This window comes from Drechmeria coniospora, chromosome 02 (assembly GCF_001625195.1).
Source record: "Drechmeria coniospora strain ARSEF 6962 chromosome 02, whole genome shotgun sequence".
NCBI lineage: Eukaryota > Fungi > Ascomycota > Sordariomycetes > Hypocreales > Ophiocordycipitaceae > Drechmeria > Drechmeria coniospora.
This window is the reverse complement of record NC_054390.1, coordinates 5593590-5608649: the sequence shown is the minus strand read 5'-3', so window position 1 is coordinate 5608649 and position 15060 is coordinate 5593590. Positions and strand designations below refer to the sequence as shown.

Below are 15060 nucleotides of genomic sequence, written 5' to 3'. Positions count from 1 at the left end.
GCCGATAGATCAAAATCTTCCCACATCGTGCGCTACGGCTTTCGTGGTCGTCGATCAAGATTCAACAGAGCACCACCAGTAGCCTTAGCCTTGGACCTAAACCAGTTCCAGCCCAGCCCCTCTCCCCCAGTCAGCCATGAGAGCCCGTCCTTGACACGACACGTCAGAGGGGAGCAGGGTAGCGACGCCGTCAAGGGCCGGCACGAAAACGCCCTACGCCCTAGACGCGGGTCTGGGGTGCTCCCTCATCTCGTCTGCCCTGGCTGAAGCGACGTGGCCGGCCGCCGTCACCGTTGCTGTTCTCCCCGCAAGCAAGGTCCGCGTCCGCTCCGCCCAGGCAGGTCGGGAACACCACAGCAAGCAGCGCGTTCCACCAAGCGGCAACATCAGTCGACCTCCACATCGTCGAAATCCCTCCTCAGATGCAGGTTCTGAGCAGCTCCCCGCGAACCCGGCGGGCGCGCATAGCTGCCATCACCCTCCTCGCCATCCTCGTCGTCCTCACCTTGACAAGGTCCCTCCGCTCCGCTCCCGTCGCCCCCCGCGTGGCTGTGGCAAAGGGTGAGCGCCAACCCGAACCCGCCAAGATCGTCGCCGACGCCGACCAAGGCACGCCCGCCCAAAGAGAGCCAGAGGATGTCGCCGACCAAGAAAGCCTGAAGCAGCCTGATCAGCTGTCCCAGATGGCCAAGCAGCAACTCCAAGCGGCTGCCGATCGTGTCAAGGGCAGCGGTGACAGCAGCCAGGGCGACGGCAGCCAGGAACAGCAACAGAGCCAGCAGGAGAAGGAGCAGGAAAAGGAAAAGGAGCAGGAAAAAGAGAAGGAAAAGGAGCAGGAAAAGGAACAGGAGCAAAAGCAGGCGCAGGCGCTGCAGCATGAGCAGGAGCAGCAGAAGCATGAGCAGCATCAGCAGCAGCAGAAGCAGGAGCAGCAGCAAGAGCAGACGCATGAGCAGCAGCAGGGGCAAACGCACCACGAGGCCGAACCCTCGCCGTCGCCAGCTGCGCCTCCGCCGAGTGCCCCGGCGGCCGCTGCTCCCCTGCCTGGCCTGCCCGAGTCGCCATCCGTGGTCCGGACCAACGAGGGGTTGGCCTTGGCGGTCGACAAGGCTGCGTCTGCATCTCCCCCCGGCACCGAACGTCCAAACTGCAGGCGCTTCGAGGAATGGATGAGGTCGAAGCCGACACCCTTCTCCGACGGCAAGCGTCAATTTCCAAACGTTCGCCCGCCGCCCGAGTGCCGCACGTTCCGCCTGCCGGCCCTCGACGCCCTCATCGAGGATGTCAAGGGCACCATCGGCGACCCCGACCTGGCCCGCCTGTTCGAGAATGCCTACCCGATGACCCTCGACACCATGGTCAAGTGGCGCGGCTACGCCAACGAGACGGATCCGAAGACGGGACAGTCCGTCGTCACCGACCAGGAGCTCGCCTACATCATCACCGGCGACATCGACGCCATGTGGCTTCGCGACTCGGCCTCGCAGATATACTCCTACCTCCCCTTGCTCGAAGCCTCGTCCGAGCCCGACTCCCTGGCGAGCCTCTGGCGCGGTCTCATCAACTCGCACGCCCGCTACATCATCATCTCGCCCTACTGCCACAGCTTCCAGCCGCCGCCGGAATCGGGCATCCCCCCGACGGCCAACGGCGCGTACCACCAGAACCACCCGATGCCGCCCTACGACCCCCGAAAGGTGTTTGACTGCAAATGGGAGCTGGATTCGCTCGCCTCCTTCCTTCAAGTCTCGGTTGCCTATTTCGAGAAGACTGGGGACCACGCCTTCTTCCAAAAGTACAACTGGATCGCCGCCGTCGGGGCCGCCGTCAAGGCCTCCGGCGCCATGCGCCTCGGCACCTACGCCAAGGATGGCAAGGTCGAGAAGTCGGCCTGGACCTTTACCGGCTGGACGAATCGCGGCAGCGAGACGCTGACAAACGACGGCATCGGAAACCCCATTCGGGAGAACGGCATGGTCCGCACCGCCTTTCGACCCTCCGACGACGCCACCATCTTCCAGTTCCTCGTGCCGGCCAACATGATGTTTGCCGCCTACCTCGAATCCGCCTCCGTCATCATGTCCAAGCTCGACGGCGAGCTCGCCACCAAGCTGACGCAGGATATGAAGGACCTCGCCGCCGGCATCCGTCGGGGCATCGACAAGGACGCCATCGTCAACCGCCCAGACTTTGGCGACATCTTCGCCTACGAAGTCGACGGCTACGGTGGGGCCAACGTCATGGACGACGCCAACATTCCCTCGCTGCTGGCGATGCCGCTCTGGAACTTTACCAACGCGAATTCCCAGGACACGTCCACGGGCAAGCCTGCTCGGGACTATGCCGAGATCTATCGCAACACCCGCCGCTTCATCCTCAGCGAGCACAACTCGTACTTTATGCGCGGCCCCGTCTTGTCGGCAGTCGGCGGCCCGCACGTGGGCCCCGGCAAGGCGTGGCCCATGGCAGCCGTCGTCGCGGCCATGACGGCATTGGACCCCATGTCGGGCTTGGACGACGCCGACGCCGAGGTCGAGAAGCAGGTGCGCATGATATTGGATTCGACCTCTGGCTACGGCGTCCTGCACGAAAGCGTCAACTCCTGGAGGGGGTTCGATTTCACCCGTTCGTGGTTTGGATGGGCCAATGGCCTGTTCGGGGAGCTGATACTCAAGATGCGCGACCACGAGAAGGGGGGCAAGGGGAAAGGATTGCTCACGAAGAGCTGGCAATAGACGGCCCACGGCTCATTTCCCATTCTTGCACCTTGCATCGTTTTTTTCGTGCATGTATTGAGATGAAAGATTGCGTGCGTAGAACCTGGTGGGAAACCCGGCGCGGGCAAATCACGCACGACTGAATGGACGGAAACATGGTCGAGATTCTGACACCCAGACGGAACGATGCTGGCTTCGGGCGCATGCGTTTCTCCATGTAAGAGTACCCTCGGGGAGTGGATACAAGGCGTGGGCAGCCAATCTTGCTCAGCTCCGAATATGCGCACCATTCGTTCTGTCAAGGGGGGTGCAAGTAACGAGTTCCTCGGCAAGAGAACGCGGGTGGCCGCGAGAAAAGCACCAAGTGCACCGTCATGGTCAAGTGGAGGAGGCGAATATTGGCTGCTCCATGCTTCGGGATTTGAACGCCCGACATCGTCATGGGCGGAGATGTTTTCATTCGTGGTATCAACTTGGTATCCGTGGCGCAAGTAGTTTCACGCGTCGGCGACCGCAGGGTTTGGTTGATTAGCTCCCGGGACGCCATGCCTTGATATTTCCGTCCTCCCCGGCCGTGAAGACCAGCTTCTCATCGTCAAAGAAGCAAAAGGAACGGACAATCTCGTCGCCGTGCGCCCGCGGCAAGCTCACGCTATTGCCTCGGTCCAGAACCCATGACGGCTCGGCCGGGTGGCGGGCCATGAAGATGAGCTCAAACGTTTGCTTGCTGCGCCGGGACATTGATGTTAGTTTCGCCCACCCAATTTCGACCGGCCTCGGGTGCACCGATCGACATGGGACGGATCGCTAGATCTACGAAGATGCCGAGGGCAGAAAAAAAAAAGGGGGGGGGGGGGGGGGTCAGGAACGCACTCTTGTGATCCGGCGCCGATGATGGCACCGCTTCCGTCCGTCTTGGGCGTCACGCCGGCAACGTACTGGGTGCCGCCGCCGAGCGTCTCGCGCAGGTCGCCAAAAGTTTGCGAGGCGTCGCCCGTCGGGTTCTCGTCGGACACGTCGTAGAGGGCAAAGTGCTCATCGTGCGAAAGGGCAAAGATCTCCGTGGCGGAGAGAAAGCCGGCATCGTGGATGGAGGCGTTGTGGTTGAGCGTCTGCAGCGTCACCTCGTCTTCGTCCGGCTGGCGCGTGTCGTAGACGTTGACGAGGCCGTCGGTCGAACCGCTCAGCAACAGTGCCGGGTCTGAGGGGTGGAAGCGGAGCGTTGTCACGTCGTCCGAGTGCACCTCTTGGTACTCTGCCTTGGGCGACGGCGTCGACCGTACATCCCACAGGTGCACCGAGGCCACGTGGTTCGCGAGCTCGGTGCCCACAGCAATCGTCTGCGTGCTCGGACTGCAGGCCATGCTCAGGATCGAGGCCGCGGCGGCTGACGATCATCGTCAGCACCACTGCTCCCTGCCGTCCATACTGCGACCTCTTGTTGCGGCGTACTTTTTCTGCGGCATACTCCTGTAGTCGCTCCCGCCGTGTGCTCATCTCATCGTCCTCGGGTTGGGAAAGGGAAATAAAAACACACCTTTGAACTGGGCGACCCGCGCACCGGGGCCGCGACTCCTCAGGTCCCACACGCCGACGCTCCCATCCTCGCCCGCGGTGCAGACGAGACCATTGTCGGCGTCAAAGACTCGAAGCGTCGTCACGTTGCCGTGCTCGACCTGCCAGCTCGCCGCGGGGCCGCCGCCGCCAAACTGTGTGGGATCAAGCAGTGTCAGCTGCTGGTCCGAAGTGATGGCCGCGAGCCCCGCCGACGTCCGGTGCAGGTCGAGCACATAGACGTCTTCTGTGCCCGAGAAGTGGTGCTTCGCTACGTTGGAGAGCGTGTACATGTCGCTGGCGAAGGGAAAAGGCCAAAGTGGCCTCGATGGCGATGCGGTGCGTGTGTTGAAGTCGGTTTGGTGACCCGCTTCGTGACGAAATCTTCCCACCAGCACTACCAAGCACTACTGCCAATACTCCATACAGATACGTATAAATGCTTGATAAAGCCAAACTGAGCCATTCACACCACCGATACAAAAGACTACAAATGGCTGGCTCGGTGGATTTGTTTCGAGAACGATGAAATATTAATCCTTTTTTCCCCGTCGCGTCGCCGAACAGAATGGGAGATCCATTTCTGTCCAGCATAGTTCGTGCTGCTGCTCGCATCGACCCTATCCAAATATGCTTGTATACACCAGCGAGCGGAGGGGATAAATAGTACGTGCGTACTTATTTGACGTTTCATGATCCGTCGGGATGCCTCATTCACATCATGGCATGGAAGTATGGAAGAAGCATGTTTGTGTTCTTGGTGATGTGTCTACCAGCTTCGGGTAATCGTACACGGTCTAATCTATGGCCAAAATCACCATCAAAATACATCGCACCCGGCCGCTATTTGCATATCAAGAGTGAGTCGCTACGAACAGCCAAACGCCATGCCCATGCCGTACTCTGAATCCCCATGTCGAGTGCCGCTCCTGGCGGCTATGAGCCTTCGTCCTGCTGCACCGCGCGGGCATTGACGCCCCGGAATACTCGCTTGCCGACCTCGTAGCTGCTGATCATGATGGCGCAAGCGGGTGCCACCTTCAGCGTCCTCGGGATCCAGCCTTTCCACAAGCCCGAGATGCCTTCGGTTTGGAAAATGTGCATCAGCAGCCGCACCATGCTTCTCTCCTCGGGCGCGCGCGTAGCCGTCGCGGCCGATGCCGACGACCGGGTCGACTCGTGAAAGACCTGCGTTCGCGTCTTGCCCACGTCAAACGGCGTCGTCACGATGGAAGCCAAGGCGCCCGACAAGGCGCCCGCGCTGAAGCTGTCGATGAACGTCTCCGTGTGCTTCTCGCGGCTCTGAAACCGCAGTCGGGCGAGCTGGGACGAGTCGGAATGGGAGACGGATCGACCCTGTTTGTCTTTGCGCATCTCCGTCAGCTTCGACCGAATCGTCTCGTAACCCCACCAGTATATGCCGGAGAAGGGGACATCCCGCCAGAGGGTCAGGGTCAACCCTCTCCAGAGCGAGGTGTAGCCGTGGACGGCAACCATGTCCCGGATCCCGTCAAAGGCCTCCAGCAGGTGGTTTGTCGTCGACGACCCGGGCGCCGCTTGCATTCTCGTCCGCACCAGCTCGATGGGTCCGACAGCCGTCGCCGCCAACATCCGGGCAACCATTCCGGAGGTGAGGGGGGCATAGTCGGCGGAGAAGGCGGAGAAGGGGCTCGTCTGGTTGTATCGAAGCCAATCGTAGCCGGTAAAGTAGATGATGTTCGCCGGAACGGCCATGGCCAGGGTCGGCGACAGTCCCCTCCACAGCGTCAAGACGCCCTCGTTGCGGGCGATCTTGCGAAAGCCGTCCATGGTGGAGTTGTACGTCTTCTTCTGGACCTCCTGCACTGCGCAGTCGCTGGGGGGCGAGGAGTTGGCCGCCGCCAGGCCTCCCATCCTCGGCGCCGCGACGCAATACACGGCGGTGTTGCCGGCGAAGAAGACTTCACGGCAGCAGGACGTGATGCCGAGCTCGGCCGTCTGGGCAGGTGTGAGGGAGTTTGTCGTCAGCGCGAGGCGGGAAAAGTCAACCGAAGGTGATGGCATCCTCTGCGACTGCAGTCGGACCCGGACAACGTCGAGGGGGGTCACTGGAGCCGTGTCGGTCAGCAAGCACCAAGACGTTTCGCAATGGCAGGGCTCGGCGCACTCAGCAGCGACGTAAGCAGGCTTCCCGACATGGCCGAGATCATCTTTTGCGACGCCGTAATGTCGAATTCGAAGCGGCCCTCTTCTCCCTCCGGATCGGCCGTGCGATCCATGGCGACCTCCTTCCTCTCTATCCTGTCGTGGTTTTGACCCTTGGAGCTGCCGTGAGGGATGGTGGGCGAGGCCAGGGGCGACATCAAAACGTCATCCGACAAATCAAGTGCCGTCGCTCGCGAACTCTGCTGGCCGAACAAAGATGGGATGGAGATGTCGTTAGTGTGGGCTATCGGGATGACGGTGCGGAAGAGGAAAATGGCCGTGTTGCGAGGGTGATGAAGTATGAGAAATGGGAGTCGTGGCGGGAGTGGGAGTCGACGGAGATTTGTTCGTCTTCTGCTATCACAAGCCGGACCATTTTTGGGGCAAGAAACCACCCTCCCCGTCGTCGGCGATAAGCTCAAACGGGGTCGTCATTCGAGTTCCCTGCACCGTCAGAATCGACATCTGATTGGCCTTAAGTTTGGAGCTAAAATGGTTCCTATCGATAAACTTCTTTTGCTATCGATACGCAATTTTTCCAAAGTTCTCTCCGTCCCTGGAGGGGCTGGTGCATGACTAAGCGAAAAGTTGTCGATTTTGATTTTGCTCGCCGATTTGAAGTCGCCGTCCGTCTGCGATCGGTCAAGATCATCGTCGCAGAGCACCTCGCGCCAGCACCGAAGATGCGGTACGTTTTCCTTCCAAAGCGAATAGTCATGATCGGCGCTGATGTGGCTTTAGGATCGAGCCCTGTTATTTTTGCGGGCGGCCGTCCTACCCGTCCAAGGGCATCACGTTTGTGAGAAACGATGGTAAGACAAACTCTCCCCAGCCGGGGCCCGAGCCGGGGATGACCTTCTTGTCGGTTGGACTGACAATTTTCATGCGATAGCCAAGGCCTTTCGTTTCTGCCGATCGAAATGTCATCGCAACTTCAAGATGAAGCGCAACCCACGCAAGCTCAAGTGGACCAAGGCGTACCGCCGCAACGCCGGCAAGGAGATGACGGTCGACTCGACGCTGCTCTTCGGCGCCAAGCGCAACGAGCCCGTGCGCTACGACCGCGAGCTGGTTCAGAAGACGCTCATGGCCATGCAGCGCATCAGCGAGGTGCGCAGCCGCCGCGAGCGCGTCTTCTACAAGAAGCGCATGGCTGGCAAGCGCGAGCGCGAGCTGGCCGTGGCCCGTAAGCTCGTGGCCGAGAACGAGCACCTGCTGCCGCGCATGCGCGGCAGCGAAAAGAAGCGACTCGAGGAGCTGGCGCTCGAGACGGGCGCCGACATGGAGGAACTGGTCGAGGAGTCCATGGCGGCGACGGCCAAGAAGAGCAAGGTGTTTGGCGGCGAAAAGAAGAGACTGCGGGTCAAGATTGACGACGACGACATGGCCGAGGACGGCATGGATATGGACTGAGACGGCGGCGGTGCCCGTGCGGAGTTGTTGGCCGGGGGGGGGGGGTTGCAAGAGCCCCCTACGGATGCTTTTCACATACCATGGTCTTGGGGACTCTTTCCACTTTGCTACATAGCGCTCAGGGATCTTTTTGATGGATGAAAATGGAGTCTTGTTTGTCTGTACGGAGCACAGGCTTGAGGTACGGTGACCTGGTCAGGCCCGAGGTTTGGACGAGCATCCACAACGCCTACGCCGTCGCTTGCTTCCTTGCGTCCACAGAAGGGTATTCGACGCACAATGCAATGGGTCATCTTGTTCTGTCCACTGGCAAGCGCAACATGGCCGGTATCCCGCCTTGCTCGGCATGACATGCTGCCCGGCACAGATTGTCCTCCGTGGGCGGCGTCCAGAAGCAGGCTCGTCAAGGTGAGACGAAGGGAACGGTGCACGTACAGTACACATGTATGCTTGAATGACTAAGCCGTATAGTTCTTCATGGTAGCATCTCCGTGTCGAGCGATCTTTTATTTTTGTTACTTGGACGTGGTGATTCGCAAAACCATTGGCAACAGAAATGATGAAAACATCTTGTTCGCATCAAGTGCCTGTCATCGCTGTGATTGGCGGGAACAACACTCACCACAACCGTTCAGCTGTACTGTACTATACCGTAGGTGTACTTACAGGGACAGCCAGCTACTACAGGTACTAGAGCCAGCGCTGGTCCATGTCACTCGTTCTCAGCGCAGACATCATTCAACCTAAATCCGTCCCTCAACGACTCAACTTTCCTCCTTTTATCCTTTTATCCTTTACTCATCATAGAACTGCTCCTAGATTATCTCTCCATCACCCATTCCTTCCTGCTAGTCGACATATTTAGCCATCAGCAGACGTCGGAAATCCCCGTGCTGCATCGTTCAATCCCAGCTACGGCAAACGTGCCGTCACACCTCCATGGCTCCAGACTCGGCAGCACCTTTAGGCTTCGACTCGGAGCTCGACTCCTTTCGACGGCAATGGATCTCCGACTTGCTTTCCAGGAATAGCCAGCCCTCGGCACCCCCTGCTGCTCGTCCACCATACACAGACGCCAGGGCCGCCTTGCCGAAGGCGACGTCACCAGCCCCTCACGGCAGGCATGCCACGTCATATCTCGATGATGGCGATGACGATTACCTCCAAGGTCGAACGTTTGACGACCCTCCGCCGCTCTCGTCGTCCGGTCATGCCCTGAGTGAATCGGTGAACCCGGCGCAGGAGCCCCCCAACGATCTCGTCTCGGCTCTCGACCACTACGAGGCGGCGATGGAGAAGGAGGCGCAAGGAAACATGGGCGACAGCTTGAGACTGTATCGTCAGGCTTATCGGGTATGTAGCTCTTGCTCTCGTCTGCCATGACGAGTCCAGGAATTGCGCTGACGAGACAAGCCAGCTGGACAACCGCGTGGACAAGAGATATCGGGAGAAGCACTTTCCCGTCGTCGTGTCGTCCGAACCCAAGCCCACACCAGCAGCGTCGTCGTCGACGCCATCATCGGCAGCAGCAGCTCAGCCTTCACCGTCAGGAATGGCATCCGATGCTCCTGAGCCACTTTCCACAGCCGACCTCGTCGCCTCTTTCGCCAGCCTCTCCATACAGCCCGCCCCGCCATCTGTCGAAAACACCCCCCCTCCACCTTGCCCCATCTCGCTTCTCCCCGCGGAAATCCTCATCCACATTCTCTCCGACCTCGCCGCCCTCGATCCCGGCGCTCTCTGTTGTTCCGCCGCTCTCGTCTGCAAGCGCTTTGCTTACCTGGCCGCCACGGAGGACTTGCGCATCTGGCGTCGCGTCGCCCTTGATGGGCGCTTCGGCTTCGGAGGCATGCACTACCGCTTCCGCCGCTCTGTCGACTGGGACCCCGTCGAGGCCGGGGGCGACAACGAGGGAGGTGGAGCGGCTCCGGATGATGCGGTCCACCAGATGCTCCACGAAGGCATCGTCCCTGCCATCCTCGACACACAGCGCGACGGGCAGGACCGGCTGGCCCATGAGAGCCTCCTGTTCAGCCGCGCCCTCATCCCCAAGGCATATGCCTCGTGGCAGCACATGTTTCGCGCGCGTCCGCGCGTCCGCTTCAACGGCTGCTACATCAGCACCGTCAACTACATCCGCACCGGCCAAATGTCCACCAACCAGGCCACCTGGGGCGGCAGCCCCGTCCACATCGTAACCTACTATCGCTACCTACGCTTCTTCCGCGACGGCACCTGCATCAGCCTCCTCACCACCTGCGAGCCCGTCGACGTCGTTCACCACCTTACCCTCGAACAACTCCGCCTCCACCGTGACCGCGAACACGCCCACGGTCACTTACCCTCGGCCCCGATGCGTTTGGCATTAAAGGGCCGATGGCGTCTTTCCCCGTCCCTCGATAGGCCGACGAGCGGTCGCACCCCTAGCTTGCTGCCACCACTGTCCTCGTCTCCGTCGTCGGCCGCCGCACCTTGGGGTATCGACGGCGAGCACGAGGGCGACCTCGTCGTCGAGACCGAGGGTGTCGGTCCCAAGTACATGTACAGGATGGATCTCGCCCTGCGAAGTGCCGGCAGGGCTGCGCGCAACAACAAAGTCATCTGGCGCGGCTTCCACAGCTATAACAAGCTGACGGATGACTGGGCCGAGTTCCGTCTCAAGCACGATAAGCCCTTCTTCTTCAGCCGCGTGCGTAGTTATGGCATGGGCGAGTAAGTCACAGAGGACGTAAGCATCGTAGCAGCGCCAATGCGTGGTGGAGAAGGCAAAGGCATTCTCAAGGCGACCGTGTGTGCCGTGGTTACGCATGGGCACGCAACTACGCTCTCAACGTTCCATGTCGTCAATCTCGCAGCATCAACGACACGGATTCAAGCCCGGGGATAATTCATCATTTCCATTTATCAACGCCAGCATAGAGTCCTCCTCCACGCAGCACCATCGCATATAACTTATCCAACAGCCCCAGCGCCCCATGTGGCGTGTGTCTATTTGCGGAGGAAGATTCAAAGGGAGCCGAGGCACGGATGCTCGACAGATAAAAACTCGCTCAGATATCGCCGCGACGGTGTCGCGGCTCGCTCGAAATGGCGTATATGTATGTAAAGATTATGTTGCTTCGATTTGCTTCGAACAAGCAAGTCCAAACTTGCAAACTTTCTCCCGTTCGTCCGTCGAGTGGGTAAAGGCGGCGGGCATCGTTATCGTCTGCACTCGTCCGTGCCGTCGATGGCAACAAAGTCGTTCGGAGGCATGGGTGCGCGTGCCCAAGCGACGCATGCCGTCGCGTCAATCGGATGAGGTGGGAGGGGGGCAGTTCCGGCTGCCGCGCCTCGGCTCGCTCATCCACGGATCCGCTTGCCGTCGAGGAACTTGGGCGTGTTGGCTTCGTAATAGGCATCCTGCTGGACCATCGTCTTCCGCGCCTCGAAGGCGGCCTTCTCATCCTCGTCGAGGCTGAAGGCTTTCTTGATCCAGCCAAAGGCGCCCTTCTTCTTCTTGCCCCGCCCGTCACCATCGCCGCTCTGCGATCGCGCCGACATGGGGACGGAGTGGCTGTCGTACGTGGCGGAGCTGACGCCGCCGGCCCTGCCCGGGTCGCCTTGCGGCTGGGGGTGGTTGTACGAGTAGGCCGAGCGGAACTGAGGCGGGCGCGGACCGGCGGCGGTGTGAGGTCGCTGCTGGAGCGGCGAGTATGGCGAGGCGTGGACGGGTTGGTAGTACTGGTGGTGGTCGGAGCGGGGCGAGGGCAAGGCTTGCGAGCGCTGGCTCGAGCTGGAATTCGCCTTGGAGGGCTGACGACGAGGGCCAAAGTCGGCGTCGGATCCGTAGGCGGCGTCGAAGGCCTGCGAGGATGTGGTCCGGGGCGTCGCGTGCTGCGCGTGCACCGCTCCGTGCATGATGGTGTCGTTTGTCGCCCTCGGCGGGATGCGGATCGAGTCGGGAATGTTCTTTCGGAGAGTCGCCCGCTTGCGCAAGGACCCGTCCCCCCGCTCCCGGTCGTCCCACGAACTCTCCGTCATGCCACCCGACGCCGACGTGTAGGGTCGCATGTCGTGGCTCGGCAGTACCATCGGCGGCTCCTCGAGCATGGGAGACAGGGCCGGCGGCTCCGGGTGCCTCGGCGTGTAGGTATGAGGCTGCAGGACATAGAGCGGCTCGCCGCTCGTGGCGCTGAGCCGATCGGCCACATAGTTGGCATCCCCCACGGCCGGCATGGCCTCGGGCGATCGCGCGCTCGACTTGGGGCCGCCGGGATTGTTCACCAAGGCGAGGGGCAGAACGGGAGGCAGCCCGCCGGGCACAGGGAACTCCATGTTGTCGCCGTTGACGGTGTACATGGTTCCTGGCCTCGTGCCCGACGGACTGTAGACGCTGAAGGATTGACGCGCGGCATCCCTCCCGCCCGATTGCGAGGAAGAGCCCGAGGCCGTCGACCGGGGGTGGCCGCTATCCTGGGAGCCGCGGGCGAGGTTAAGAGGGACGGTGAAGGGAGGGATGGAGGACTGCGGCGGCCGATCAGCTTCCTGGGCATGACGCACGGTTCGGCACGGCACCCTCCCGGCGAGACTCACCCACGTCCTTCGGCTGACTTCGCCGGCCTTCTTCTCCATCTCGGCGACGATGGTGGTCAGGTGGATGTTGAGGTTGATGACCTCCTGCGAGCGCTCGTTCATGTCGTCAAAGGTTTCGAGCCAACCCTTGGCGTTGCCCTTCATGGCGTCGAAGACGTCGGCGAGGTCGGGCCTCGGGCTCGCGGCGCTCTCGTCGTCGAGCCAGCTGGTGAAGGCGGCGGCCGAGCGCAGGCCCATCTCGATGTCCTCGTCCCACTGCTTCAGGGCGGCGTTGGTGCGGGCGACGACGTGGTCGATCTTTTCGTTTCCGTCGAGAATCTCGCAGCGAAAGTTGCGGTCCTCGAGCAGCTCCTCAAAGGCCTGGCCGTTGGACAGCGGAAGCTCGAGGTGCTCGGCGCGCACGCTGAGGTCGTAGACGGTCTGGTCCAAGTCCTGGAGGGCCACCTCGAGGAACTGGTCGACCTCGTCGATGTGGCTCTGGAGGATGCTGAAGACCTGGTCGTTGCTGCTGGCCATGCCGTTGATGAGGAGGTAGACGCCAAAGGAGATTTGCGCGAGCAGCTTCAGGAGCTCGTGCTGCTGCTGGCCGGGTCGGTACCGCCAGGTGCTGCCAAAGGGCGACGCGTCCTTGTCCTGGGCGAGCAGCGCCTCCCACCTGGACTCGGCATCGAGATCCTGAAGCCTCGGCTTCTCGACGTCGGTGCCCTCGGTGGCCTCGTCGAGGGACTCCCTGAAGGCATCCTGCAGCAAGGGTATCGGGTGGACGGGCGCGGCCTCGGGCGGCGGAGGTGGCGGTGATATCAAAGGCGAGGGCGAGGGCGAGAGCAGGGACGAGGGCGAGGCGTCGCGAGGCGTCGACGAGGCCGGCTGGTACTCGGACTCGGGCCACGTCGACGGAGCGGCGTGGCGTCGTCCGTCGTCGGCGTCGGCGTCGGCGTAGACGGTGCTGGGGAGCTTGGGGGCGAAGGTGTTGGCCAGGAGGCCGAGGGTCGGGGATGGCGTGTGCGAGGTGCGCAGGCCGCCGTCCTCGGTGTCCAAGGGCGGCGGCTGTGTCGGGGGCATGGTGCTGCTCGGGCCAAGATGCTCACCGCCGCGTGGCGGGTAGGCGAGGGCCCTTTTGGAGGAGCGGCGAGGGGTCGCCGGCGGTCAAGCGTCTCGTCGCCGGGCGGGATGGACGGTGATGGACGGAGAGAGGAGGGGCGGCGGCCCGGGGGGGCACAGACGGGACAGACGAGTGACGATCGTCCGGCCTGGCATGTGCCATTCTCTGGCGGCACGAGGCTGGGTGTTATATGCTCGGCAAGCCGGGCCAAAAATAGGCCTGCCGACCGACAGGAGAGACGTGGCGGCGTGAGTGTCTCTGGGCCTGGCGCGACCGGGGGCGTGGAACAGGGCGTTGCCGATATTGTGCGGCAGGGAGGGCGTGGACGGACGTCGACGCCCCGACGGGGACGGGCAGTGCCAGCGGCGACGGTGACGACTCTGACCCGGGTCGCGAGGCGGGCGGCGGGCTCTGGGCGAGGGAATCCTGGACGCAGCAACGGGTGGGATGTGGGAGGAGGAAGAAGGAGAGAGCACGGTCTTGAACGGTGGAGGTGCGAGATGGGAGGCAAGGGCGTTGCCTGGACCGAATAGCAAGAACGGACGGCGTGGGTGCGCCGTCGAGTCTAAGGCGCCCTAGCGGTGACAATGGCGCTGGAACTCTGCGCTTGGGGTGCGAGGATACGGATCGACACGGTCCGCACGCGCGTACCCGTACCTCGCCTCACCGCTCGAGATGCACGGCAGGGTCGGTACAGGTACATGGAGCCGAACATGCGTTCTTCCCACGGACTAGCACACCGCTAGCACGGTAGCCGCACCTCGGAGCATGCGCGCAGCGCTCAAGCAAGTAATACGGAGTACCCGCAGCGCACACGCCTGCTTGTAGTTGTAAGTACTTGCAGTACGTGCCTCACCTCACCCGCATGCTGGACGCAATGCTGCTTGCTTGCAAGTGTACAGTACGGAGCGCTCCATACACTGTACCTGCATGTACGGCACGACAACAGCATTCATGCCGACAGTGATCAGTATTCGGGCGGAGAGGTTCGCTGCGATGACGAGGTTCGCTACGTCGAGCGCCATTGGGCTGGCTTGGCAGCATCCCGTCCCAGCCGCATTACGAGTGCTGAAGCCAATTCGCGCGGGCACGACGGTCGCACTCCTGCGCATTTCGTCCGCAGGGACTCTGCACATGCCACGCAAGTCGAGTACGAGGACCGACCCGCAGTGGCCGCAGTGGCATGTTGCCGACGTACCGCAAGTGCCTATTGCCAACCTACCCAAGTGACTGTTGCCGACGTACCCAAGTGACTGTTGCCGACGTACCCAAGTACCTATTGCCAACGTATCCAAGTACTTATTGCCGACGTACCCAAGTGCCTGTTGTCGACGTACCCAAGTGCCTATTGCCAACGTTCCCAAGTGCCTGTTGCCGACGTACCCAAGTACCTATTGCCAACGTACCCAAGTGTACATGCATGCGTGCCTCATACGAAGTTCACGTAACTCGCACCGGAAATCACTTGCAACTGGTTTTCTTCCTGATTCCTACCAGGAAAGGAAATAGTGGCCA

General features: G+C 61.5%; 5 protein-coding genes and 1 pseudogene across 5 annotated transcripts; 3 read left to right on the top strand and 3 right to left on the bottom strand.

Moving 5' to 3' along the window:
• Nucleotides 1-422: 422 nt before the first annotated feature.
• DCS_04631 (uncharacterized protein) lies at nucleotides 423-2735 on the top strand (the record flags this gene model as incomplete). Its single annotated transcript, XM_040801938.1, has 1 exon — nucleotides 423-2735. The coding sequence occupies one exon, from the start codon at nucleotides 423-425 to the stop codon at nucleotides 2733-2735; it is 2313 nt and encodes a 770-aa protein (XP_040656971.1).
• A 510-nt stretch (nucleotides 2736-3245) lies between these two features.
• DCS_04630 (uncharacterized protein) lies at nucleotides 3246-4564 on the bottom strand (the record flags this gene model as incomplete). Its single annotated transcript, XM_040801937.1, has 3 exons — nucleotides 3246-3444; nucleotides 3591-4104; nucleotides 4255-4564. 3 exons carry the CDS (start codon nucleotides 4562-4564, stop codon nucleotides 3246-3248), a joined length of 1023 nt encoding a protein of 340 aa, XP_040656970.1.
• A 643-nt stretch (nucleotides 4565-5207) lies between these two features.
• DCS_04629 (Mitochondrial carrier domain protein) lies at nucleotides 5208-6613 on the bottom strand (the record flags this gene model as incomplete). The annotated part of the gene is made up of 2 exons (XM_040801936.1): nucleotides 5208-6358; nucleotides 6418-6613. The coding sequence occupies 2 exons, from the start codon at nucleotides 6611-6613 to the stop codon at nucleotides 5208-5210; spliced, it is 1347 nt and encodes a 448-aa protein (XP_040656969.1).
• A 414-nt stretch (nucleotides 6614-7027) lies between these two features.
• On the top strand, nucleotides 7028-7868 carry DCS_04628 (annotated as a pseudogene).
• A 939-nt stretch (nucleotides 7869-8807) lies between these two features.
• DCS_04627 (uncharacterized protein) lies at nucleotides 8808-10584 on the top strand (the record flags this gene model as incomplete). Its single annotated transcript, XM_040801935.1, has 2 exons — nucleotides 8808-9221; nucleotides 9286-10584. The coding sequence occupies 2 exons, from the start codon at nucleotides 8808-8810 to the stop codon at nucleotides 10582-10584; spliced, it is 1713 nt and encodes a 570-aa protein (XP_040656968.1).
• A 626-nt stretch (nucleotides 10585-11210) lies between these two features.
• Nucleotides 11211-13505, bottom strand: DCS_04626 (uncharacterized protein; the record flags this gene model as incomplete). Its single annotated transcript, XM_040801934.1, has 1 exon — nucleotides 11211-13505. One exon carries the CDS (start codon nucleotides 13503-13505, stop codon nucleotides 11211-11213), a length of 2295 nt encoding a protein of 764 aa, XP_040656967.1.
• Nucleotides 13506-15060: the final 1555 nt, after the last annotated feature.